Genomic DNA, 24,954 nt, shown 5'->3' on the forward strand with positions numbered 1-24,954 from the left:
GAGGGGTCCCACCAGGCTGGGGGGAGAGCAGCCTCCGTGGGGGTCTGGGCAGGGGGGAGAGAGCAGCTGCGCAGGGTGTCCTGTTAGGGGAGAGGGGACACTCGCTGCTGGTGGCTGTGATAAGGGGGGGCAGTGAGAGGCTGACAGAGACCCCCGAGTGTGGGGGTCTGCCCCCGCTGTGGGTGGGGGCTGGCCCCGGGGTCCCCCTGCCGGGTGCCCAGAGCCCCTCGCCCCGCACCGGGGGGGAGGAGGAGGAGGAAGAGGAGGCGGAGGAGGAGCCCGGGCGGTTTCTCTCCTGCTGGCTGCGGAGGCTGAGGGGAAAGAGAGAAAAAGGAGGAGGAGAATAAAAAGTAAAGAGACGGGGAGGGGGGAGAGAGAGTGAGAGAAAACGAAGCCCAGCTTTTGCCGGTGCTGCTTGGATTGGATCTGGTTTGAGTTTCCTCTCTGCTGGTTTGTGCAAGAGAGGAGGAGTGGGGGGAGTAACTCACTCACTCTGCCTCTGAAGTTCCAGCAAACCTGCTGGTGGGGAGCTGCCGGGGTGCAGTTGTCTTGTAGCTTATTGCTCCCAGTTACTAAAGACTTGCCTGGACTTCTCGAGGACCTGGAGGAAAAAGCCATCACTTCTCAGGCAGTTGCTCAGTGCCTGTAGACTTGACACGTTTTTTTACCTAGGGGATTCTTTTTTTAATTCTTTTTCTCCCGTGTCTCTCAGAACAGCAGTTCCTTGAGTGTGTGGCATTGAAATCCATTGCTTTGTGTAACAACTTTGGGAGATATTTTTAAAAAACTTTTTTTGCCTCTCTTGTTTTCTTTGCCTTAAAAAAAAAAAAAAAAAAAGAAAAAATATAATCCTTTTGGGGGGAGGGGAGATGATCGTGCTGATGTGGAATAAGCGCTCCTGCTGTCTCCTCTTACTAGCCGCGGTCCTGATCGTGGAGAGCTCCCAGCTAGACAGCTCCAGCTCCAAGGTGAACTCCATCAAGTCCACCCTGATGGGGGAGGCTCCAACTCAGGCAACCAACAGATCTGCAGGCATCCACCAGGGACTGACGCTTGCTAGCAGTAAGAAGGGCAAAATGCTAGAGCAGCTGGGAAAACCTCCCAAGCACTATCACCGGCAAGGAGAGGTAGGACATCGCTTCATTGCTTGAGTGTCTGTCCGTCTGTGTGCTATATGCAAGTAATTGCTCGTCCTCCCCTCACGTTGTTTTCAAAGCTTTACTATGTTAAGTTGTCGGGGTCGTCTGGGACAATATCATCTCATAATTGGTGTTAAGAACTGTGCAAGTGGGAGTTGGAAGGTTTTAAAGCTTTCATTTTTCTCTGTAGGGTTAATAACTGATAGAAGAAATAGTAATCTAAAAAAATAATCTTCAGCATTTCTTTATTTGACTCCTTCAAAGGGCTGCTAGAAGTAGAGGAGGAAATGTCTTGTTAGCTCTCAGTCACTAAATGAATTGAATTTGAATAGGTGAGGAAAATTTGAGCATGAAGTGAAAACTGTGTTTGCAGCAGTGAAACAAGCTTGGTTTTAAAAATGATTGATATCTTTCTCCATGGTAAGAATCAAAAAGCATGCTGTCCCAAGTGGTTTTGTTTAGGGCACATTCATTTTCTTAATATGACAGAAAATAAATTCTAGGTTTCTTGTCCAGAATATGCTCCAGTGGTTGAGGAAGTTTTGCTTGGTTATGTCCACTTGAGATAAGCAGGGAGTAACAGCCCTGAATATGAAGTTTGAGCATAAGGAAGAAAGAAAATGTTAGAGAAACTATGGAAAAAAAGACCCTGACTAGTTTATGCAGTCTTCTTTCCTCTCTATCCTGCTTGGAAACTTGGAAGTCTGATAGAAAATTATCTTCATTCAACTATCTTTGTGGTAAACTATAAAGCTGCATTTTAAGCCATCAGTCCTTTACTTCCTATCAAGTCTCAACTTGGATGGTATGAACGTTGTGCATTGTGGTGTTGAAGGAGGTAGACTTCTTCTGAAAACATAGATTTTATACTATTGGGTATTATTAGTGCCTCCAAATACAGCTGCTTTTCATAAGCAATAAACAGCATAGCAGCAAGGGAGCTGCCAACATTCAGCACTAAAAAGGCAAAATACTCGATGCCTGAAGGGTCTGTATCTTGCCTACATTTTCCTTAAAGCAGCTGAGGAGCTGCAAATGCAAGCAATCCTCTGAATTGGCTAAAGTGTTTCCCATCAGCTTCCTAATAATTGAGTGTTATCATTTGGCTTTGTGTGCAGGCGTAATAACAGTGGCGGCAGTTTTGGTTTTTGTGTGTGAGAAATTTGCTTTTAAACTCCTCCATGTTTTCTTTCCCCAGCCACTCAATTGTTTTCTAATTTACCCAGAATTTGGTTGCCTCTCCTTACCTCTGAGCAAAGTTTAGTAACAGATGCTGAGCTGAAGTTTCATATTACTGTGCTCTTTCCTAGTGCACATTGTAATAATTACTGTGTTAAATCACCTTGAGAAAATACAGGAGCATGATGTGCTTTCTTACATGTTCTCCTTGGGTTTTCTTTTGTTTTCTATGTATTCACAAAAAGTAAGTCTATAGGACATATTTTCTCACCGAGTGTCATCTCAGTCTCATGAGTTTCAGTGTCGGTACTTGTGGGGCTGCACTGTACAGCCCCAAACACATATGATTTTTCCTTTTTGGGGAAGTCTAGCCACCTTTCCTCCTGTACAACATCCTTAGCACTTCAATGTATATTCAGCACAATGTTGAGCATGATTGATTATAATTCACCCAGTCCCTGGAAAACCAGTTGCGCTGGCCACCGGTTGCATTTGCAAGATTTGGGTTGTTCGCTGGGGACTTCTAGTTACTGACATGAATTCAGAGACCACTGTGAGACTCTGTAATGGTAGAAGAGATGTCACGCACGTTATGATGTACACACAAAGACCCCTGGAGAATCAGTGACTTTGGCTCCCAAGAAGCAAAGCCTGATCTTCCGCCAAGGGCTGTGGGTGCTGGTTTCACTCTCTCTCCCTGGGACTCCGTCTCCTCCACAGTTTCACACAGATGTAGTCCACGAAAACAACTCATTTGCTACCATTGATTGTAGATGTTACTTTCAACTGTCAGCCTGACGCAACACATTTAACACAGAATTGCAATAAAAAGAAAAAAATAAAAGAAGTAACTTCTGTGATAATATGTTCTCTTTGGTGATGCTTCCAGTTGCCCGGTTGGTAAGCTGGTACATTTTTTAACAGCAGTGTCACAGGTCTCAACCAATTAAGACATGACATTTTCATATTTTTTTTAATGTACTCTCTTATTAGACTAAATCTTGATTTATTTAGATTAGGGGACTTTGTGCTGAAGTTTTGCATGCCACTTGCTAAAAGAACAGGCCTATGCTTTTCTTTCTAAAACTGTCTGTTGCATTAGTGGGATTTATAATGTGTCAAAATAGGAGTTCCTTTTATATATTGGTAACATTAAATGGTGAGTCAAGTGTCGTCTTTGCAACTAGGAAACAGTTTTAGTAAGGATGAAGGGTGTGCAACTTAAAGGAAAATTAATAGAATTTTGCTGTTGGGACAGCTCTGAGCTGTGCATTCAACTCTTTGCAGATACACATAGTAGGAATCAGAGGACTCTCACCGAAACTGATGAAAGGACCATCAGCCAGCAACCTATGTGCTTATTCAGCTTGGTAGAGTAATGCACTTTCAGAATGTTTCTTTCATATGGTAATGTAACATTTTCAATTATGTTAATTCTCAGGACTAGGAGCAACTTGGGAGTCTTTAATCAGCAATAAATCTACGGATACAATAGTTCATGGCTTATCTGGAGTGTTGATGTATTTCAGCTGGTAGTTATAGTGCTTCTGCCCAGAATGGGAAGATCCCGCGCTCCTTTGTCAGGCAAAGTTCCAGTTCAAATTAATGAAAATACTCACATGAGCAAAGCAAGCTGATCCGGCTTGCTGGAGGGACTGGCAGGGCAAATGTGGATTTTAGTAAGACTTACGTTTTTATGTCTTTCTGAGGAATATTATTTATTTTCTGTTCTTATTCCCTTTACTGCCTTGGATCAGCAGAGAACGAGAAGTACTGACGTGCTAAATCGGTGAGATTTCACTGTCTTCACTGTTCTTCGCTGTCTCTCCTATTTTCCCCTTTCTGCGAACTGTTAATGTTTTCCCATTTGCACAGAGAATCAGAAAGTATCTACAGCATTTGCACAAGGGGAAAATATGCTCAGAAATAGGACTGTACAGTGCACGTTAGACTATGTTACTTTTTGGGGGGTCAGTGCTATACACTGTCTGCCATCAATTTCCTTCCAAAGCCTGATTTAGAGAAAGGGCTTCTAGGAACAGCTAACACCTCAGTAGTGTAGCCTCTCTAGGAAATTGTTCTGGACGTATCACCTCTCTAAATAAATACGATACAGTGAATAGAGTCATAAATAAAAAAGGCCAGATGGTGGATTAATTTTTCTGCATGTTAGGTGCAGCTTCCACTGCGTTAAGGCAACCTCTCCCGTGTGTGTGCTCTCGCTCAATTGTAGGGATGCAACTTGAAAGGGAAATCCCATGTATCATAGCTGTGATTGAAAGGCAGAGCCATTCTATCGATTGCTGGATGATGGCTCTGTAGCCTCTTTGATTCACTTCACCATCTTTTTAACTTCTTGCCTTGGGGTTATAGTCCTCTTTCCCCTCTGGGGCTTGCCCCCTCTGTCAGTGCTGGCGTTTGAACTCCTTCGCACTCAACCGTCTTTAAATCTGGTAGGCTGAGACCTACCAAACTTTATTTCCAGCCAGTTTCTTTAATCTATGGATGCTGTTATCTTCTGCCCTTTCCAAGTCCTGGCCACAAGCCATTGTGTCGGCTCTTTCCCCGGCAAGATGTGTGTCTCGTTCCCTTTGCTGCTGCGTAGATGGTTGGGTTTATGCTTCCCGCTGGGACTGTTCCTCCCACTTCCCCCATGTGCATGGCGGGAGCAGCAGCGAAGGGAAGAACTGGGACAGCCAAGAGAGGGGACCGGCACTGCTGTGGGGCTGACTACAAGATAATGAGGTCTGGAAAAGGGAGAGGGGAGTGAAAAGCTGGGACAAGTTTTAACATTGCAGAGGCACAATAGACAGATATCGACTAAGCCTTTGTATTCCAAATGTACTCGCTTTAATTTTAAATTTTTTTTAAACTCCATCACAGCTTGAGCTAAGAGGCTTGAGACCGCAGAAGCCAAACCAAAAAGGCATTAATCCAAATGGCTAAATTGACACTGATCTCATACCTATCACCGCATGGACGTACATGTGTTTCTTGAACAGGACGTAGTTACCCACAAGGACTTGCTAGAAAATGCTTGGATGGTGCTTTGTAGCAAGTAAAACAGCATGAGATGTAGTAATTGCTGCAGTGCCTTGAGAATGTTACAATAAAATGTACCAAAGACACCAAAAATGTGACCACAGTATCTTGAATAGCTAGCAACCAAGACAAATTATTTCTCCATGGGATTAAAAATAAATTAATTACAATACCTAGAAATTACATCCAGCAACAGCTTCTTCTTTTATTTTTTTATTTAAAGAAAAAAAAATATGGAGTTGCTAAATCTGCAGAGGTCACCAGAGAATGTGTTCTTTGCTCTTGCTGTTTGCTGTTAGGAATCTGGGAGACATACTGGTTTACTGGCAGCAGTCTTGCTAAATAGCCGAGCGGCTGGTCTCTTGATTGCAAAAATAGGATGCAGAGTATTATCTTCTTCCTTGGTCATGCTTGGTGTCCCCTTCAATTTCTTGTTATTATTTGACTTCTTAATATAGAGGAAAAGCTCCTGCAGAGTGGCTTTACTACAACAATTTCCTATTAATGTTGCAACAATGCCTAGAAAAATTCTAGGAGTCTGATGTGCTGTTGGGTGTGCACATAGGAAGAGTCAGTTTCTGGCTGGAAAGTCTGTCGGAGTGTAAGCACAATGCAAAAGATGATGAAGCATGATTACATTTTGCCCTCAGAAAAATGAGTCTGATTAACTCATTATGTTTGATTAACTGATGATTTACAGATGCAAATAGAGCACAAGTTTAATTTTGATTTTAATTATCTCAACACCGGATGTATCTTGCAAGCGCTCCGTATCTCATGGTTTGTCAGTTGAGCCTTTGGTCCTTTTACAGTTGTACTCACAACTGCCTCACCCTGGAAATGTCACTTAGGAGCAATTTAACTCCGCAGAGGAGGAGTCCCGTGAAGCTTCTGCTTCTGTTTGTTTCTCGAGCGTTGCTTTCCTCTTCAGGCTTTGTGCATCTGAGAATTTTTGGAAATATATCCAAACAAATTTTATATATGTGCAAAAACGTTTGCTTTGAAGCTGTTCTCCAAATTGAGATCCTCCTTTCCTGCTTGGGCTCGCAGAAGTCCCTGCCAGACTCGTGCTACCTCCAAATGCACACTAGTGGTGCCTGCAAAAGCCTTTATTTTCCTTAGAGAACAGGAACATTCATTTCTTCTTTTTTTGATCAAATATAGGATGTGCAATAACCATAAGTGTCCCCAAACTCACTTTTCTTCGGTATAATTTTTTCCCTTTTTGATTGAAGAGCAGATTTATTTTAATGGAAAAATTCATGAATACAAAGCAATTTTCAGATTGCAATGAAATGTGAAAATAGGTGAATTTGTGATACTTCCAGGCTCATTGCAGAATCCTTTGCTCTAGAAATAGCTACAGAAAATAGTGTTAGAGAGAGATGGCATAAAAGGATACATATGGTCATACTAAATGCCCAAAGCACAGCAGTTTTCAAATAAAATAATGAGGTTTGTTCAGCCTAGTTACAGTTTTCTTGGGATCAGCCCTAAATCCATCAATGTTTTATACATTTGTGTTCACACAAATGCAACTTTATGTATGAAAATTAATGGCTGGAAACACACAGTGGGATGGTGGGGTTCACTCATTTAGCAGCTATTTTGTTCTTACTAAAGGAAGGACTGGGGCAATGCTACAAAAAAAAAAAAAAAAAAAAAAAAGCTTAAGAGTTGTTGGCTTTTTCCCTCTCAAAGCGCATAAGCACACACAGTTCAGCCCCTTGGGACTTTCTTAAAGCTAAGCTTTGATATGATTGAATTTTCCTATGCACAGTAATGAATCTTGGAGACATGCATGTTGCACATATGCGGTGCAAATGGCACTGGTGGAGCATTGTTAGCGGTAAGCGAAGGTGGACTGTTCTGCACATGCTCGGGAATGAGGTGTTGCTTCACTCTGCAAGCCCCCTGCCTCATTCTCTGTGCATCATGTAAGTGTGAACCAGGCTGTGCATGCTTTTAAAAGCATATTTATCGGTCCAGTGAATGAGAGGACAGGGTTCAGTTCTGGGCGTTTTGGCAGCTTGCGTTGAGTGAAGCAGTGACTTGCTGTCAGCGTGATCTCTTCCCTGCGGGTCTGAAACGCCTAAAGAGGTGATCTCTTAAAGGAATTGCAGACACAATATGTTTATGTTGCAGCAGGAAACTTTTGTTTTTGGAGTCTCATTCTTAACTAGAACAGCATCAGGGAAAGGCATGTATCTGATGGAGGAAAAGCTCCTTTTGCACATAGCGGGGTAGATTCCAGACTTGTTTCTTTTGCTCTGTGTTCCTACAGAAAATGGTGCACCTCTTCCTTGACAGCCTGCAAAGATCCTAAAGCTGGACATTTGGCTGTAAACTATGTCTCTGGAAGTGAGTGAGGGAACTGTATGTAAAACCACTAACAGAAATGCAAATACTAAGCCTAACTAATCTAGTTGGTGTTAATTCATTTTCAGAAGTATCAGAAAGATTTAGACTGTGTCCAAAAAAAAAAGGTACTGACAAATGTGCTACCATCTTGTATTTAATGTTTTTGCTTTCATATGACTTTCTCCCCTCCTTTTAATGTTTTGTTGTTGTTGTTTGTTTTGGTTTGGTTTTTTTAAATGGCAAAACTCTAGTGTTTCATGAAGTACAGCCATGGTCGCCTGGACCACCAGTGTCAAGGGTTCATGTCAGCTCAAAAGAAGCCTTAGAAATCTAGGTCCTGTGTTTAGCTGGGGCTTGGGTCCCATCTCAAATAGCTTGGGTTGTTTTCTGAAGTCGCTACTGAAAATAGATTTTGGGCTTCCCAGTGCTGCAAGTTCTAAGGAAGACTCCACCTGCTCTTGTGGCTCAATTAACTGGTGTGCCCGAGTGCTTTCCCTGATTTTCTTACGGCAGGTGTGTTGATGTGGTGTGTAACACAGAGCTGCTTTGGCTTGAAAATGAGAACAGAGCCTGCCTCCCGTCCAGCTCATTGTGAATTTCTTGGGACACTCAGGATCCCATCTTCTGTCTTAGAAAAGTTTGTCTTTCTCTCTCTGGTACAGTATTAGGTTGTCCAGGACACAGAGACTGAGTTGTGAGTCTCCTACTTCTCTTTGGTAGGAGTATTGGGTGGATACTTATTTTCTTTTTCAAGCATCATCTTGCCTGTCATTCTTCAGGAGGGAGAAAAGGAGAGAGGAGGTGCCAAATGGCCATTTCCCCTTTTAGAGATAGACAGAACAACAGCATTCCTTACCAAAGAAAGAGTTACAAATTGTGATTAAATAGTTAATACATAGCTTTCATATAGAGAGACCATATGGTGAGTAATGTGAAGAGATAATAACGGCAGAAGCAGAAGGGAAGAAAATGCTGTTTACTATCCTGTGTTTGCATCAGGGAACTGGTTGCCCATTTGGCAGGCCAGAGAAGGTGGCATGGCTGGTGTGTTATCTGATGATAAACTCATGAGCGCTTACAGCAATAAACAGGCTGGCATCATTAGTCTTCCTTTTGCGGGGAGATTACCTCATTGACTCCCTGGGATGATGGGAGCCACCAAGTAAAAGTGAAGAGTTTTTCATGCATTTAGCAGAGCCTGAAAGTTTTACCAGACCTGTCATTCTTAAATTTCAGTTTGTCATCCACTCGGGTCATCATAACGACACCATCTGACCCACATAACCAACCACATGCCGTGCCGTGTGAGCTGAACACTGCGAGGTTGCCCAGCAAGACTGGAAGTTGTTCTTCCAGACCCTTTCAATTCCTGGTACCCCCAACACAGCTAAATTTACAATGCATGCTATCCAGGGAAGAACTGGTAGACCAGGAGGTTGCCATCCTCTCCCCACACCTTCTCCAGGGTGGAGCCAAGTGTTGATGATGCTTCATATACCATCTTAGGGTGAAAACTGCCTACCCAAAGTTAGCTTTAAATGTCTAATTTATATTTTGGTGGAGGGGCTAAACTGCTTAGCTGCATAAAATGTTTTTGTAATTGTTTGAATAAATACAGGGGTTTTAAAATGCTCTTCAGGAATGCTTGTAAACTTCTCTGCTTGGTTTTGTCCCCATTGCTATCTTCCAGACATCCCACTCCTCACCAAGGAAATGGCTTTTTAACCAGAAGAATCCTCTGGAAATTACTTTCTGAGGGGGTCCTTGCCACAGCAGCTGCAACAAATTGCAACTGAAGTTCAGCCCCGACTGTTTTTTCTTGCTAAAAGGATAAGTGACCAAGTGAATACTTGTATTATAGCTTCACAACAATTTATTAAGTATCAAATTGTAGTGTGTGATGTTGTCTAACTAGAAGATTAAGGTTTTTCCTCTGTGGAGGGAAATTTCTCTCAGACTTTGTACTAATGCTTAAGCTGAAAGAGGCTGGGAAAGTCTTGCTGATCCCAAACTGTCCTGTGGTTAGGCCGATTTAGGGTTTTTCCTTCCATGGAGACCTCGGCGCTGGGGCGCAGCCAGCGATGTCAGCGCAAGCAGAATATAACCAGCACGAGGCAGCTGAACAGAGAAGTCACGGCACTGCAGTCTAGTGCGTGCTGATCCACTCCCTGCTGGGTAAACAAGTCTCCGGGGGGCATTTTCTGAGCAAGATGGTTTTGAGTTGCATAGTTCAGATTATGCTAATTGGGAAGCATTTCTGGCATGATTTTCCAAATAAGCAACACAGAGCCCAGGGAGGTCAAGGAAGGATGGAGCAAAACCTGGGGATGGTACAGGCTGCTTCCTTGTGTCTTTGAGCAGGGTTTGCCAGCTGGAAAGGAGTCGCAGGTCTGTTTGCCTTCCCCTCAGCCTGCTGCTCCAGCTTCGGGGCCAGTACGGAGGGTAGGGATGGCGCTGTCCCTTCATTTCTCTAGAGAAGTGACTAGAATGGGAAAGAAGATGCATCTTGTATTACATGGGAAATAGGAGGTTCTATATTTTGGTATTGCAGAAATATAGAAAATGTGCTAGGTAGTGCAAAATTTTCAAACATTTCAGGCACAGGAACCCAGGCTTTCTTAGCTTATGTGGTTGTCTATATGCATGTGAAAATCTTGGTTTAATTATCTAAGCCACAGTGGTAGACAGAGATTAATTATAAATCATAAGTTAAAAGGCGTCATTTTTATTATTATTGAAGATGCAAAAGCTTTTTTTTATCCTTGGATTTCACTGGAAGTGTAGAAGAAACAACTGTCTGGACTGCTGAAGGTGGACAGTTATTGGGTGGCTGGAAGAATGAGTTTAAAAGTCAAAGTTTCTTGCTTAGTTTTTCCCCGCTTGCTTTCCTGATTTGCCAAATTAGGAAGCACATATTTGGCCCCACATTTGACAGAGATTTTGGATGGCTTCATTAAAAAACATTTGTAACATGTTTAAACACCTTCATGCATGGAGATGCCTGACAGGCAGAAGATGTTCATTGGAAATGCCAGTTGGGGTTTGTGTTATTGGTGCACTTCAATGAACTTGGGTTATGGAGGGTTTAAATATCAGCGAGCAAAACTAGAGACACCCCTCCGTCCCTGGAAAAGCAGATTTCTGATGAGCCTTCCTCAGGCACGCTGACCTTACTGTCACTGCTGTAGGTTTGAGGTTTGGATTTGTTCATCACAGTCACAAGGATGGTGCCTTTTCTTAAACACTGTCCTCTTAAGTTATCAGTGCAGGATAGATAAGAGAGTCTTTATTACAGCTACACATGTGCACCGCAGGTGTGAAGGCAACTCTTAAACTGTTTATGAGCACACAAAGCCCCACGAACAAAGAGGGCAGAAAAGAATGTTGTCATTTTAAGGAAAAAATATGTTTTAAGGCCGTGTTAAAAATAAAGCCAAAAAGGAATAGCAAATGGGCTGCAGATTGTCTGAGTAACAGGGATTAGCACTGGGAAAATCTTTCATTTTTCTGACCAGGCGTGTACCAAAGATGCACCCAGCTTGTGGAGATACCACTCGACACCTGGAGGGGGTACCCACTTCAGGCTCTTGTCTCAGTGAGTTATCCAGAAAATCCCCCTTCAATAGGAACAAACAGATGGAGAGCAGGATAACACTGTCTTAACTCTGCTTTAAAGGCTGTAGATGAGCAGAAGCCGGTGTGCATGTTGTATGGACAGGTACGATAGCAGTGTATGAGTTTTGGGTGTGGGGTGCTGTTGTCACTCTTGATTTGGTGGGACCGAAGCCTGTTTTGCAGCTAAAGGGTCAGAATGGAAGGGTCAAGAATGGGGAAAATGAGACAAAACCTATTATCTTCTATAACAGCCACATGATGATATCTTCACTTATGCAGGAACAGCTTTCAGGTCCACCGAGGGGAACATCCGTAATGGGTGGTGACAATTCAGTACCCAAAGAAGTGCTGTAACTCACTCCCCTCCAGCACTGTTTCCCAGCAGATGCACCAAAAAAATGCAGCCACAGACGCAAGCTCATGCTGCCCAGAAATGCCACACTTCATTTCCTTACTCTCCAAAACATGCTGCCTCATTGCCCGTCTTATCCAAGAGGTGCAACACGCTTCTGCGCAGAAAGCCATCTCAAAGGTTAGGTCCTGTTTATAAGTAGGACGGATTTAAAGAGTATTTATGTACCTAGCTCCCTGGATGTTTGCAGTGTTTTTTGTTTAGGTGTTCTGCATGCCTTTAGGGAGCGGGGTTGTGGCCTTTTCCATGCAGGAGAGAAATTCAGCTCAGAGGAAATCATGTGGCTGAGACTCCTTCACTGCAAAGCGTACTCATTGAGAAGGAGCACTCTTGCCTTTCATCATGTATGTCAGACAGTCAGTATTTGGCCATCAGAATAATTTGTTATAATTATTATTACAGAAAAAGATAAATCAGAATAATTTATATTGTCCCCTTGACGATGAAATAATGATATGAAATATGGGTGACAGATCTGTATCTCATGTACCAGCCACAGTTCCTCTGGCCCTTCTGGATGGGTTTTGGTCTCCATCCGGAGTAACCCTTTTCTTAAAGAAGTGCAATTGTTTTTTCAGTGTAAAACTGGACAAGGATGTAGAGATGTTGCAAGCAGAGCTGTAGCGTTTCTCTTTAATGAGCCTTTTCCTGACCCACCCTATGTAAAGCAGTTGACACATCATGTGTTGTGCAGCTGGGACGCCTACCCTGGCACATGTATCCGACACAGGAACGTATTGACTTCGGCCTTTTGGAAGCACCGGACCCATGCTGTTCTCCGGAGATGTGTCTAAGTCATTTCCCAGATCCTGTGAATATAGCAGCGGTAGGAGCAAAAGCTGAAGTGGAATTCACTAATTCACGTTTAGCTGATTCTGTGAAAACAGATTGCACAACAGAGACTGACACTCAGTTTCTGGATTTGATTTCCTCTCTCTCTGGTTTGACCTCCAGTGCTTCTTCTGGCTGTTGGTCAGTATTTGGGTCTCAAATTGTAGAGCTGGGGGGGATTTTTTTTGTTTGGGGTTTTTGGGGGTTCTTTTTTTTTTTTTTTTAAATGCAAGATTTTTGCAAAGTAGCACTTTAAATTTGAGTTTTGCCCATTGCCTTGAAGGGCAGGCCAGGTTCTGTGTGATGCCAGCTGGAGGGCTTGAAGTGCTGCTTCGGTGGTGCAGGGCTGAATTTCAGCCAGGGTGATCCACGCTGTGGAAACAGCACGAGCAGACAAGACCAGCCATGAGCACGGTTTGTGCGCTGTCGGTAGCACAACACGTGTCTGCTTTACCGCAGGACAGGGAGCTCTGCTGCTCCTGGTGCCGTTGACTTCAGCGAAAGTCTTTGTGCTTGTGTCCTTTGACCACTTGTTAGAAAAATTTCACACTGGTTTTATTTCTGACCCCCTTTTGTCCTAAATGACCCTATTGTCAGGAAATTAATTTAAACGGCAGGTACTAGAAGACACTTTGTGAACATTTGCTTCTTCTAAAGTTTATTTTCACAGTATGTTTCACCTGAATATCTTCCAGAACAAAAAGTCTCTAATGTCCCGACAACATGTGTGAGGCTGGGGCTTCCCTCTTCTTTCCAGCCTGCCTCACAAAACACCCTCTTAATGCTCAGCCTTAATCATATTTGTAAAAATAATGTTAAGGTTAATGTTTCAAAACAGCACTCTGTTGCCAGGCTAATGACAGACCAAAATCAAACGACACCACTTCTGGCAAGTAGTTTACCACTGCTCTCCAAATACTTGTGTGAACAGAGCTGTAGCTCAAATACAAAAATTTTAAAGAAACTGAATTGCCAAGGGATAACCCATTTCATTATTGATTAGAATAACTAATAACTGATGACTAGACAGGAAAAAATAAGCACGCCAGTTTTCAAAGTGCAGGGAGGCTATAACCAAAATTTCATTAAAATCTTTTGTAGACTGCTGTTCAATTTATTGGTAAATTGTCTGGAAAATGGGGATTACTGAGTCACTGAAGTTTTTAATGAGATGTATTCAGAACAGTAAGAACTTAAATGGAACACAGAGTTGCAGTAAATATCAGTATACTGAGCATCTGAGAAATAAAAACCACAGTTAAAATTCCATTTCTATAGGTATAAAGCAATGCACATGGCATAATGGGGTGGCAGTTAGTGATAACTTCTAAATTAGAGTCCTTTTAGCTATCAGCTAATGGTGAAGCAGCAGCAGAGACAAAAACTAAGTATTAAAAAAAAAAAAAAAAGCCAAGCAGAACATCAGAAACTCAGAACAAAACAGAGGGTGTTTTTACACTACGAAGTTCATGGTGCTGAATAACTGTTAAAAGGATACAGAAGAAATCAGGATTAGATGAGGAGGAGGACAGCAGGGATGATCAGAGCAACCGAACTGCTTTAATACAGGAGAAATTAAATAGGACATAACGCCCCAGTTTGGAAAAGGGATGCCCATGGGAGAACAGGACAGAGAGATATAAAATAATGAAGGGTGAGGAAGAGGCGAGTGGGGAGCAGTTGCTCAGTATTTGCCCTAGAAGAAGAGCCAAGAGCAGTGGGAAATTATCAGCCAGCCAGGAATGACTTTTCCATATTGTATAGCTCATCGCCACATGATGCTGTGGGAGCCACATGGAACTGCTCAAATGGGGATGAGACAGATGCAGAGATGAGAGATTGCACTGGTAGGTACTAAACACAGTGGTAAAACTTCCAGTTTCAGATCTAAGCTGCTGCTGGCTGAAGCTGGGATAACATATCTGGGAGAAATCCTTCTGTACTTGCCTATTTTCTTACTCCTTGGAGTATTTGCAACTAGCAGGACAGTGGCCTGACCGCTTTGCTCTGGTACATTATGGTAACTTTTATGTACTTATGTAGTTTATCAATAATTTATTGTTTTTATAAACATAATAAATCAATATCAATTTATATTTTATCAGCATCATAAATAACTCAGCTTGTTACCTCAGTTCATTAGGAGACTTAAGCATACGTGGGTCAATGTGAGCATTTTTGGTGTTTTGTTTACCTCAGTTAGGATGTGCATATATAAATATTTGTCAGGCAAATATTCAAGTACTTTGCTGGACTCAATCTTTGGGTCTATGACAGTGGGTACTGATTTTCATATCCTCTCCCATGGCCATTGAAATCAGTGGGAATACTCCCTTAAACTTCAGTGGGGGTTTGTTACCCAGAGACACTCCTAGACGACATGTTAAATATTCCGAAGAGATTGCTGCAGCGAATGGAAAACATGACTATAATGAAAAGGAAATGGAAAAATGAAGAAATAGACAAAGAGGCTTAGGAGAGATTTACAAAGTATGTAGCATGCACAAGGCGGGGGAGACTTTTCAAAGAATTTTGCTACCATTTAGGCAGCTACGTAAGTCAATACTTTCCAAAAAGTGTCAGATTTTCAAGTCGTTCGTCACTCAGAATGAAAGTTTTTGTTTTGGGGGCTCTTTTTGCTTTCTTTTGTTTCTTCCTCAAGGTCTTTTGTGCTCATGAGTAAATTCTTCCCTCCCAAATTCTCATTTTATGTAGGGCTGAGCATATTCATACTTTATAGAAGTGTCATAAATGCATCCTGTAATTTTGTAATGAACTTCTATGGTAAATTCTGTACAACTCAGTGAATTGACTTAAATTTGCCTTCAGAATCCACCTTCTTTTTTCTGCTCAGATCTCTCAGCCTGTATATCGTACACACAGTTATCTTTGAAGGCAGATTTCACCATAGAGAAGGTCAGCAAACTTGGACTCGACAGCAAAGTAAGTGTCACTTCCTCGTGAGCTCAGAGCAGAAGCAGTCAATCCTTCCTCCTGCCTCTTGGTGACATGTTTTCTAAGCTGATGAAAATATATAACTCAGGAAGACAAAAGTGAGATTTTTCTCCTTTAAATATACTGTCTGTTTCAGTGGTGCATTAATAGAACACTTTACTTGTGCAAATTATATTTCTCACTTCTGCGGTTAGAACAACTTTACAGCTTTCTGAAAAGTCTAACGTTTCCAAAGGTGCTACAGTTTTGATGGAAACTACTCTCACTCCAGGGAAGTACAGGGTCAGTGGGTCCATCTACCTGCAGCTGAGGAGGAGCAGCAGCTCAGGATTACAGCCAAACCCATGAATCTCGTACTTTATCTTTCAAATGTATTTTACCAGAGGTTGTAGGGAGCCTAACTAAAAGTCATGGTGTTACAAGTGCTGGGGAGGTGTCTGTCTCCGCTTTCACCAGCTCTCCCTCTGCATCAGGCAAAAGGGGGAATTTGCAGAATCTAAAAATATTGTGTTTCCTCCACTGCTCCCCCTAGCTGCAGGCTCCAGTTACCAGCTCTGATTTAATTAATATTGTTTGTATTTAAAAAATAATAATAAATTAAAACTCCTCCTTTGATTCACCCATGAGTGGAAGCCTGGTGTTTTTAGTCTAATATTTAGTCTGTAGAGTCATCAGCTATGCTAAACTGTTATGTCATTGATTTGAAAAATTTGCCATTGTATGCCATCTGAATTTCCCCATTAAGTGTAAGTGCTCCTCTCTGAAATAACTATATGATATTTTTAAGGTGCTCCAAACATTTGGAAGATGATAAACTAAATACAAACATTTACACAAGTAGAGTATTTTCAGAGAAGAAAGACACAGATGAAATGAATATAGAATAGTGTTAAACATCATAAAGTTTAATAGGAAGTACACAGGTTGAAAATGATACTGTTTAAATCAATATTCCTTTAAAAACAGTTGTTTATCTAAACCTGACTTAGAAATATTTGTTTTAAAAAGGTGCATACCTAACATATTTTGGACGTTTGGAATTCCATTTTTTAACAAATATTCTGGCTCCAGAATTCCTGGAAACATCAGAACTTAGTGAATGTTTTTAGTGCTCAGGAGGAAACAGAACAAAATGTAATGGAAACTGTAAGATTTCACTGGGACTGCTCCATTTTCCCATAAAAATTCTTGGAATAAAAAGCTGATTTTTCTTTTGAATCCTTCAATGAAAAAAAAAAATCTGCTATATTCACAATTTGTACAGATTCTAAGCAGAAGAATGTCACGTTTTATTGCAGATAGGAAAAGTATTTGCTTTGGGAACCTGCATTTGCTCTTGAATCAGCAGGTTACTGCTGCGTTCATTTTCCATCCTTCTCGGCTTTCATGCTCGCTCATCCATCTCTTTGCGATATTACATTGTTCAGTTTAGTAAACTCTTGAGTGTATAGGAATCTAAGTTCCCAGGACTCTGAATTAGACTGAAACTCAATTAGTCTAACAAACTTTTGAAACTCAGGCTGTAATTCCCTGTTCATTTAGATACTTAACAATCATTTAACCTCTTGTCTGTGTTTGTACTTGCTGACTTGTTGCTTTCTAGGCAGTAGAAGTCAGTCAACCTTCAGATCAGAAGCATGTGGTGCCCCTCCAGCAGACAAACATTTCCCACCAACGTTTCAAAGAGAATAAAAAAAAAAAAATCTAAATAAATAAACCCCAAGGCTGAAAAAGCCTATTCACCAAATATTGGTAAAGTAATTCCACAGGGAAAATAAATGTTCAGCAAAGTGATCTTTCATTTGAAAATTGGATCCAGATTTTACAAACTGAGAAGGGTGAACAACTGTGTCAAATGCAGGGCAATGCAGTTTCTCTACAAAGTGTGTTGCCACAAGGTACTCGTGTTCTGCTTATGGAGAAGTGCAATCTGGGCAAAAACTAAACTGTTTATCAGCTAACTGGTGAAATCACGGTATCACGAACGCTGTCCCTCATATAATATATACAATTCCTGTGTACCTACCATTTCCCAGCTAGTTCAATATGGTACAGTTCAGGACAGACTCATCAGGCAACACAACATTTTGAAAATGAAGCTTTCTGCTCTTTGAAGAAAGATGGTAAAGAGTCATTACGTCCAGAAGACAACAAAAATAGAGCATAAAGTTAGACTTTTGGGAAAATCAAGCATTCAGCTCCCTGTTTATCTTTTGTTCTAATGTGGTTATTCCTTGCTTAAATTCATTATTGTTGCCTTTATATTCTCTTTTCATGAGGAAAATAATTCACTTCTACTGTGCAGCTAAGTTTAGTAGTAGTAGTATGTTATCCAAGCAGGGAGGGAAGGAGGGTCGCATAGGGACTTAATGGCCACTTATCCTGTTAAAATGCAGTTTTAAAACTCCTGCCTCTTCAAGCAACCATGCATTTGTGAAATCCAAGGTTGTTGTTCTGAAAAGAAAAATCACTCCAAGCTGTTATAACTTGGAAAACCTCATTCTCCCTGAACTGCACTGATTTTGCTCCACCTGTGCAAGTCCTCTGAATTGCAAGGAAATTTCAGCAATACCATACTTGTAAGTTTGTGATATTTATAAGAGCTAAATACAAAATCCTTGTGCTCCAGGCTAAGGTGAATTTGCGCTGCAATCGACTCAGCAAGTGGTCAGTCAGGCTGTGGAAAAAGATTTTCAGAGAGTAACTAAAGCATTTCTGCCTTTAAAATCCTTTCAGGATTTTGGCCAAGAACATAATTTTAGGGATGGTATAGTAAGGAGAATGTCTCTGGCTTTCTCACTGTAATAACGTATCCGAGTTTGCACCTGGATATTATTTTTTGCATTATATCTGACTTACATCTGCATACATATGTGTATATATATATTACGACTATTTATGGTATGTTGATTAAGCAGGAAAGTTATGATTTCTTTTCTATTTTTTACCAATGCTCTGATGTTATTAGAACTGCTTTTGTAATCTCTAGTACCAGGAAAAGAAAAAATGTCATAAAAGAACATTTTCTTGAGAAGTTTTGATAAAAACACAAGACCTTCAGTTCTTGTTAGGGAGAGAAACCTTTGAGAAATTACATCTCTTCAAAAGTAGATTATTCAGGTTTCTAATTTTCATTATTCAGTCTTATTCACTGCTCAAAGCATAACAAATTTCCTTTTCTAATATATTTTGAAGATAAGTTTGGAATTAAAGTAAAATTATTGTGAAACAAGTTTCTTTAAAATGGCATAGTGTGCTTTCATGTGTATCACTTTCCAAGGTTTAAATTTGGTCAGTTCACAAACAGGATGAGGATGATTTTATCTGTTGGAGATGAAACCTTTCCTGGGATCAGGCAATGCACTTTTTCTGGTTCACTGATTCCTGAAATTATTTTAGTCAAGAATTTTGCTGGTGATGCACATGGTAGAAGAGATTTCAGTTACTTAAGCTGGATCCAGGTTAGCAGGAGTGATAAATGGGGGTGGGGGAGGGGGAATATTTACCATATGAAAGAAATTCAGAAAGCAGCTGGTCCTAGATGGATCTGATGGGACAATTTAACATAATCTCTCATCTCAGCAACCTGATTTCAGGTGGCAAGACTAATTAAGAGTTTTTGTAGCACAAAACCTAGTGTTCCTTAGGTTAAAAAAGCCCTGTGACAACGGTTGTGTTTTTCATCTTGGAAAAACTTTGTTGTTAGTACGATGTCAACAAGAAAAAAATAATATTCACTATTTTCTTTCCCCTAGTACTTTTGTCTTGCCAGCTCTCCCAGCTTTGTGGGCTGGGCTTGTGTTGCTTCTGTAAGGTGGTGTTCCTTCTGTGCTGTCTTCACAGCAACACACACCTTTTAATGGCCTTTTGTCAGAGCCACAGGGTTCCCGTGGAGAGACACTTACCTGGGACTGTTTGGAGAACAGGGCATTTTCTCTGTATTAAGACTCTGAGAAAAACTAGAAGCAGTAAAAGGATTTCCCGAGCACTGTTGGAATCAGAACATGATTTCTAGAGAATTGCAGCTGTCCTATCGTTCTTGAGCTATAATGCCACAAAACAAACTTGCATTAACTATGTCCTCATGGAAGTGTGTATCTTGGCACAGCTGACACGGAACAGTAGTTAGGGATATCAGCCAGCCTTCGATGTCTGTGTTTGTAAAATTGTATATCAGTTGAAATGGCCACGAAAATATGTGGTGTCTTTGTCCTGCTCCTCAGTTTTGGAGACAAATTTTAAAAGACAGCTATAATGCTTGTTTACTTGTGTAGGTCTGTTAGCATCTGCTGTTTCTGTTGCACGTTTGGCATGAGAATGCATTGGGAAGCATGGTTGTCGGTTATATAGAATTATTTCTAAATATCTTCTATCTTGGTAAGGTGAGGATGGGATGATAAATGTCCATTTGACGTGCAGTGTTGTGACTCACTGGGTAAAACTATTTCTGTGGTGTGACATCAGTAGATTTTCAAACTACATCAAGGAGATATTTAGCAACACTGCTGCTTTTTTGTGGCACTGAGAAAAGAGTAAATAAGTGTAAAGGAACAGCTTTTTAATGTTCTTCTAGGAGAATTTAAATCCCATATTTTCCAACAATGTGAATGTGGCTACATTTGAATGCAAAACCAGAAAGGTTTATAGTACATATGGTACCTATTTGAATTTTTTAAATGTCTAATTTCTGCTGTGGAAATGGAGGCCAGCTTGAGTTATTTATTGTGGGATGGAGAAGGAAATCATGACCCTTTGCAGGGACACGTTAGAATCCCTGTGCCATTCAGCCAGTTTTCTCCTGTCACACCTACTTAAATTTTCAAAAAGACGCTTTAATGTATTGAGTGTGCTCTGGATCATACTAGTTCCTGAGCGCTTATGACAGCTTTCAGAGATTGCTGGTGGCTCCCAGTAGATTGTAATTCTAGAAACAGGAGCCTGATACTAAGCATCACCACCTGTTCTCCATTATTTTTCTTCAGAAGAAAACAATGCAAGGATAAGATTACATACTAATGGAACCCATTTTCACTAAATAGGTACGTTTGGTCACATGTAATTTGGTGGCCCATAAAAGAAAAAAAGAAAATAGTAAGCTGTTTTCAAAAGAGAGAAGCAAATAAAATTTAAATGAAGAGTTTCCTAACTACGTTAACTAAACCCAATTCTTACATGGCAGGTACGCCAATGTGCAGTGTGTAAGTACATACAGATCCCCTGTTGGAATAGCTGTGTTTTCAATTTGATTTGTTGACATATCCTAAAAGACTTTGGACCTCATTCAGCTCTTTGTAAATCCACTACAGAGCTAGATTTGAACCCTTCTGGCATTTACACTGGAATTCCTATTTCTCCTTTGCTTAGAACAATGGAGGTCTTGTCTGTAACCGAGGTTCCTCTGCTGCCTCTCAGTAGAAGAAAATCATATATAACATTGTTGTAACAATCCTTGCAAATTATGCAGTTGTTTGTAATGTTCTGTTACCATTTGCCATATGCCAGCATGGTCCCATGTTGTATGCCTGCTGTACATTCATTGTCAAATATCTAGATGAGTGAAGGAATTTAAAAATGAAATCATCAATGCATCTCTGTATAGGTTTTAGCATGTGCATGGGGTATAGGTAGATGGTACATTTTTCAAGCATGAAAGCATATGTGTGTCTCCTTCTCTTGAAATCCTGAACATGGTGGAATTCATAGGGAATCTGTGATAGCCTGGCTCATGGTAGTCACTAGTCCTGGATGTGGATGCAGACCAGTCTCTAAACAGTACCCAAATGTGCTTCTTAGCGCTTTTTGTTGCGGTTTTTACTTTTGCCAATATGTTATTCCCAAGGCTGTTATAAAAAAGCCCATTTCTTTTTTTAACAAGTTTTTTCCTGCTTGTGCTGCTTGGTGATTCTCCTCTGAGAGTACACATCAGACTGTTGGTGGCCTTTCAGTAGTTCTGCTTCTTGCAAACTTTGGTAAAAAGCGGTTGGGGATTTTTGAAATAACATCTGTTTTCTGAAGTCTGTTAGTTCCTGAATTTTGAAATTTTTTTCAATGTACAGAGCTCCTGTGTTCTGCCATGTAGGGCAAAACCTTCAATCAGTAATCCCATCAGGATCGATGGGGCCATGCGTGTACTGGACACTTTGCAGGTACCTAGGTCATTTTTCTAGAGTAGGTTTGATGGCTGGATGGAGCAGCCTAAATGTGAGTGCTGTCTTAGCCATAATTACATATGGAGAAAGGCTTAGGATCAAAAAGTAATCTAGTTTGTTCTCTCAGAAGTGTTTGTTCTGTAGTATCGAACTGGAGTCTTAACTCTGAAATTGGAACAGGTTTTGCTCAGAGGAAGCAGAAAAAGTTTTATGGAGTGCTCTACAGCTGCTTTTTCTGAATGCAGTAATGGTTTTTAAAGTATTTTTAGATTTGCAAATGTGTCTAATGACTTTAATATTTATAGACTTGGTTAGTCTACAAAAGCAGATTACTTAAGCTTTGTAAGAGTTTCATTTCAGATGTACAAAATGGATTTTTGAGGACATTGTCAGACCATGACATTACTCTGTGCATAGATGAGCGGATGTGGTGTTTCAGAAAAATTGACACACACAATCTTAGCTTTTCTGTGAACAAACCACACTGTTTGTGTGCCTCTTTTCGAGAGTTTGTCCAAGTTGCTCAAAAATAACTTAAAGTGAATGTTTCCAACTACCACATAATTTACATTTCATAATATTTTTATGCTGTCATGTATTGATGACATGCTCTTCAAATCTTTTATCCTGTGTTGAGTATTTAATGAGTAAATCCATTGTGAAGCCCAGCAAAACCATGGGATTATATATCACAGCGAGGACTGCTCGCATTAGGGAGAGATTGCAAGATCATGCCTTTGTAGCCTTTTGATTTCCTAAATAAATTAAAACCTTTGTTCTGATTTTGGCTGGGAAAGCCCCTTTGTTGGCCAGACACAAAATTTCCATTCATTTGCATGAGTTTTTTTTCTCACCAAGCAGATAACAGCAATGCTGGATGGAACATCTAAAAGACAGCGCACCCAAGCAACGAGCGCTGTACAAAGAGCTTTGCTGTTATTCACGGAGCTTGCTAATGAAAACAATGATCCGGGAGAGTCATGAACAGAGTTCTGCCTAATGGAGTCTCATTAAAACAACAGTTTGCTGCTTTTCTTTTGAACTTCTCAAAAGTCTTTCTTGACTTACACCCAATTGGAATGATAAGGGTACTACTGCACGTTCCTCAGCAAATCGGTTCCACGCGGGCGTTTTTCCATTCAGATGTGTGTGTGTCTATTTACATGAAAGACGGGCCTAAGACACACTCTCATTTTCAAACCAGATGTACTTTGACTTGAAGACTTTAAGATAATTAACTTGAATGTTTTGGTATATGGTAAACAACTGTGGCTTAGCCATGAGTCAAAAGAAACTGATACTGAAAATAAATGAGGAAAGAAGATCAGCAAACATTTATATAAATAGCTGAAAGAGGTGCTGGGGAGAATCCAGGTGTTTTTATTTTGCTCCCAGTACGCAGTCCCTACTGACCATCACTCTACAAACAGCTGGGTTTTCTTGGTGTGACAGATTGTTGCACTGCTGCTAATGCTGAGATTCATCAGTGCCTTCGATTTTTGCTTCACTGAGTTGTATAATGAGGACTTAAAAATACAGGAGAGAAAGAGTGAGGTCAGTGATTGCAAAGGTGTGTGTGTAGACAGACTTGGTCCTGTGTTTAAAGAAAAATGGGCTAACTGCATTAGCATGTGCTGCTTCCTTTATTTTTCCAGACCTCATGATCAAACATAGTAAATCTTGTTAATAGAAGATGAGGAAATATGTGAAAAGATTTGTAGAGGGAAGTTTTGGAGCAGAGTGATTACATTCTCTCAAAATGTTCTAGAAAAATGTTAAAATAGCAATGGAGTTCCATTTGCATGTAGGAAGAGACTGGCTTAGAAAATGATGGCTCCACCTGGCATTTAGCCCCTCTCCCCTGTATTCTGGTGACCATTTTGCATTGACTCCCAGGAAGCGAAATTCCTGAATTAATGAGGCAGCAAGTCCCTGCTAGGGTGTGTGTCCCAGTGCCTCCGTTTTGAGAGATCTTAGTAGGCAAAGTGCCATTTTCTCCTGTCCCATACGGTCCTTTGAATTGTTTTCAAGGAAAATGCACTGAATTTAGGTGAGACTAACATTTTAACAGTGATACCTTGTGGGCTGATCTTCCTACTTGGGAGAAACTTCCAAATCCAGTGGGAATTGTCCCTGGTTTGGGACTGAGTGGTCTGTGGGAAAGGGCACATTTTCAGTTTTTTTTTTCTGTGTGTTTTCCCAAAATTTGCAAACACTCAGGTGAATTTAGACACTTGGATACGCCAAGAGCTGCCTCGCGGTTTTTGCAGCTCTTTGAGCAGAGTAACCGGCGCTGAAAACTGTTGGTTCAGTGCAGGTGGAGAGAAATCCCTGAGCCTGAGTGCTCTTCAGGGCATTGTGCAAGGACACCTTGACAGAGAAATGTGCTGTCTTGCTGGTTTCGAGTACAAAGTATTCTGTGCAGGCCTGTCCCCTGGAGAATTTGAGGAGTGGGAAAATGAAAAGGAATTGGTTGACTTGGGAAAAAGCCCTTCACATGATGGAGGAAAACCATCTAGTGTTTCTTCATTACTCTTCTGTGATGATGTACTTTTCATTCATGTTGGTCTGGTCTGCTTTTCTGCCTCCTTGCAATGTAACTAGGAAAATAATCCACTGCCTATGAGATGAATTATGCTTTGTGTACAGTAAAATATTACAAATATGCTCATAATCTCACAAAAGTAACATCAAGCATTTGAATAATTCCACTGCTGCTAGTTGAACTACCCAAGAATTAGTTATAATTATATATATATATATCTGCCTAATTAAGACTTCCTTTTTTTTTTTTTTTTTCCTCCTTTCTTCCTCTGAAGTGGCATGTGAAGTACAGGGCAAACAATAAATCATTTATCCTTTACATCTTCCAGCAAACTCTCTAGCAAAAATGTAAGGAAGGAGATCTTCCTTTGCTGTAACCACACAGCGTTGGTCAATGATTGGTTTTGGTGTGGGTTTTGAGAGCTCTGCACACATCCATGCTCTAAGAATTGTTTGGCAGTTGTTAAATAGGCTAAGTTAATCTGCAAAATATGTTTTAGGCGATCAATTTATTTATGTAAAGTATGCTTCTACGGGTATGACTAGAAAGTGGGACCACATTTTTTCATACTTGACTGGTAAACGTGGCCACCTTGATTTGTGCGTATAGATGAGATAATTGTTAAAGATACAGTCACATATATTTAGCACATCTGAAAGGAAGGGTACAAGTTCAGAAAAAGGAAAGAATCAGACAGTTAAATGGATGAGGACTGAAGAAAATTCC

At 40.8% G+C, this 24,954-nt stretch overlaps 1 protein-coding gene across 1 annotated transcript in view; it reads left to right on the forward strand.

Moving 5' to 3' along the window:
• Positions 1-869: 869 nt before the first annotated feature.
• DKK2 (dickkopf WNT signaling pathway inhibitor 2) overlaps positions 870-24,954 on the forward strand; it is a 37,289-nt gene continuing 13,204 nt past the window's right edge. The window contains exons 1-2 of the mRNA XM_010072614.1: positions 870-1,078; positions 12,863-12,872. Of these exons, the coding sequence (XP_010070916.1) occupies positions 870-1,078; positions 12,863-12,872 (219 nt within the window). The remainder of the gene's footprint in view (positions 1,079-12,862; positions 12,873-24,954) is intronic.

This window comes from Pterocles gutturalis, unplaced genomic scaffold (genome assembly GCF_000699245.1).
Source record: "Pterocles gutturalis isolate BGI_N339 unplaced genomic scaffold, ASM69924v1 scaffold15927, whole genome shotgun sequence".
Classification (NCBI taxonomy): Eukaryota; Metazoa; Chordata; class Aves; order Pterocliformes; family Pteroclidae; genus Pterocles; species Pterocles gutturalis.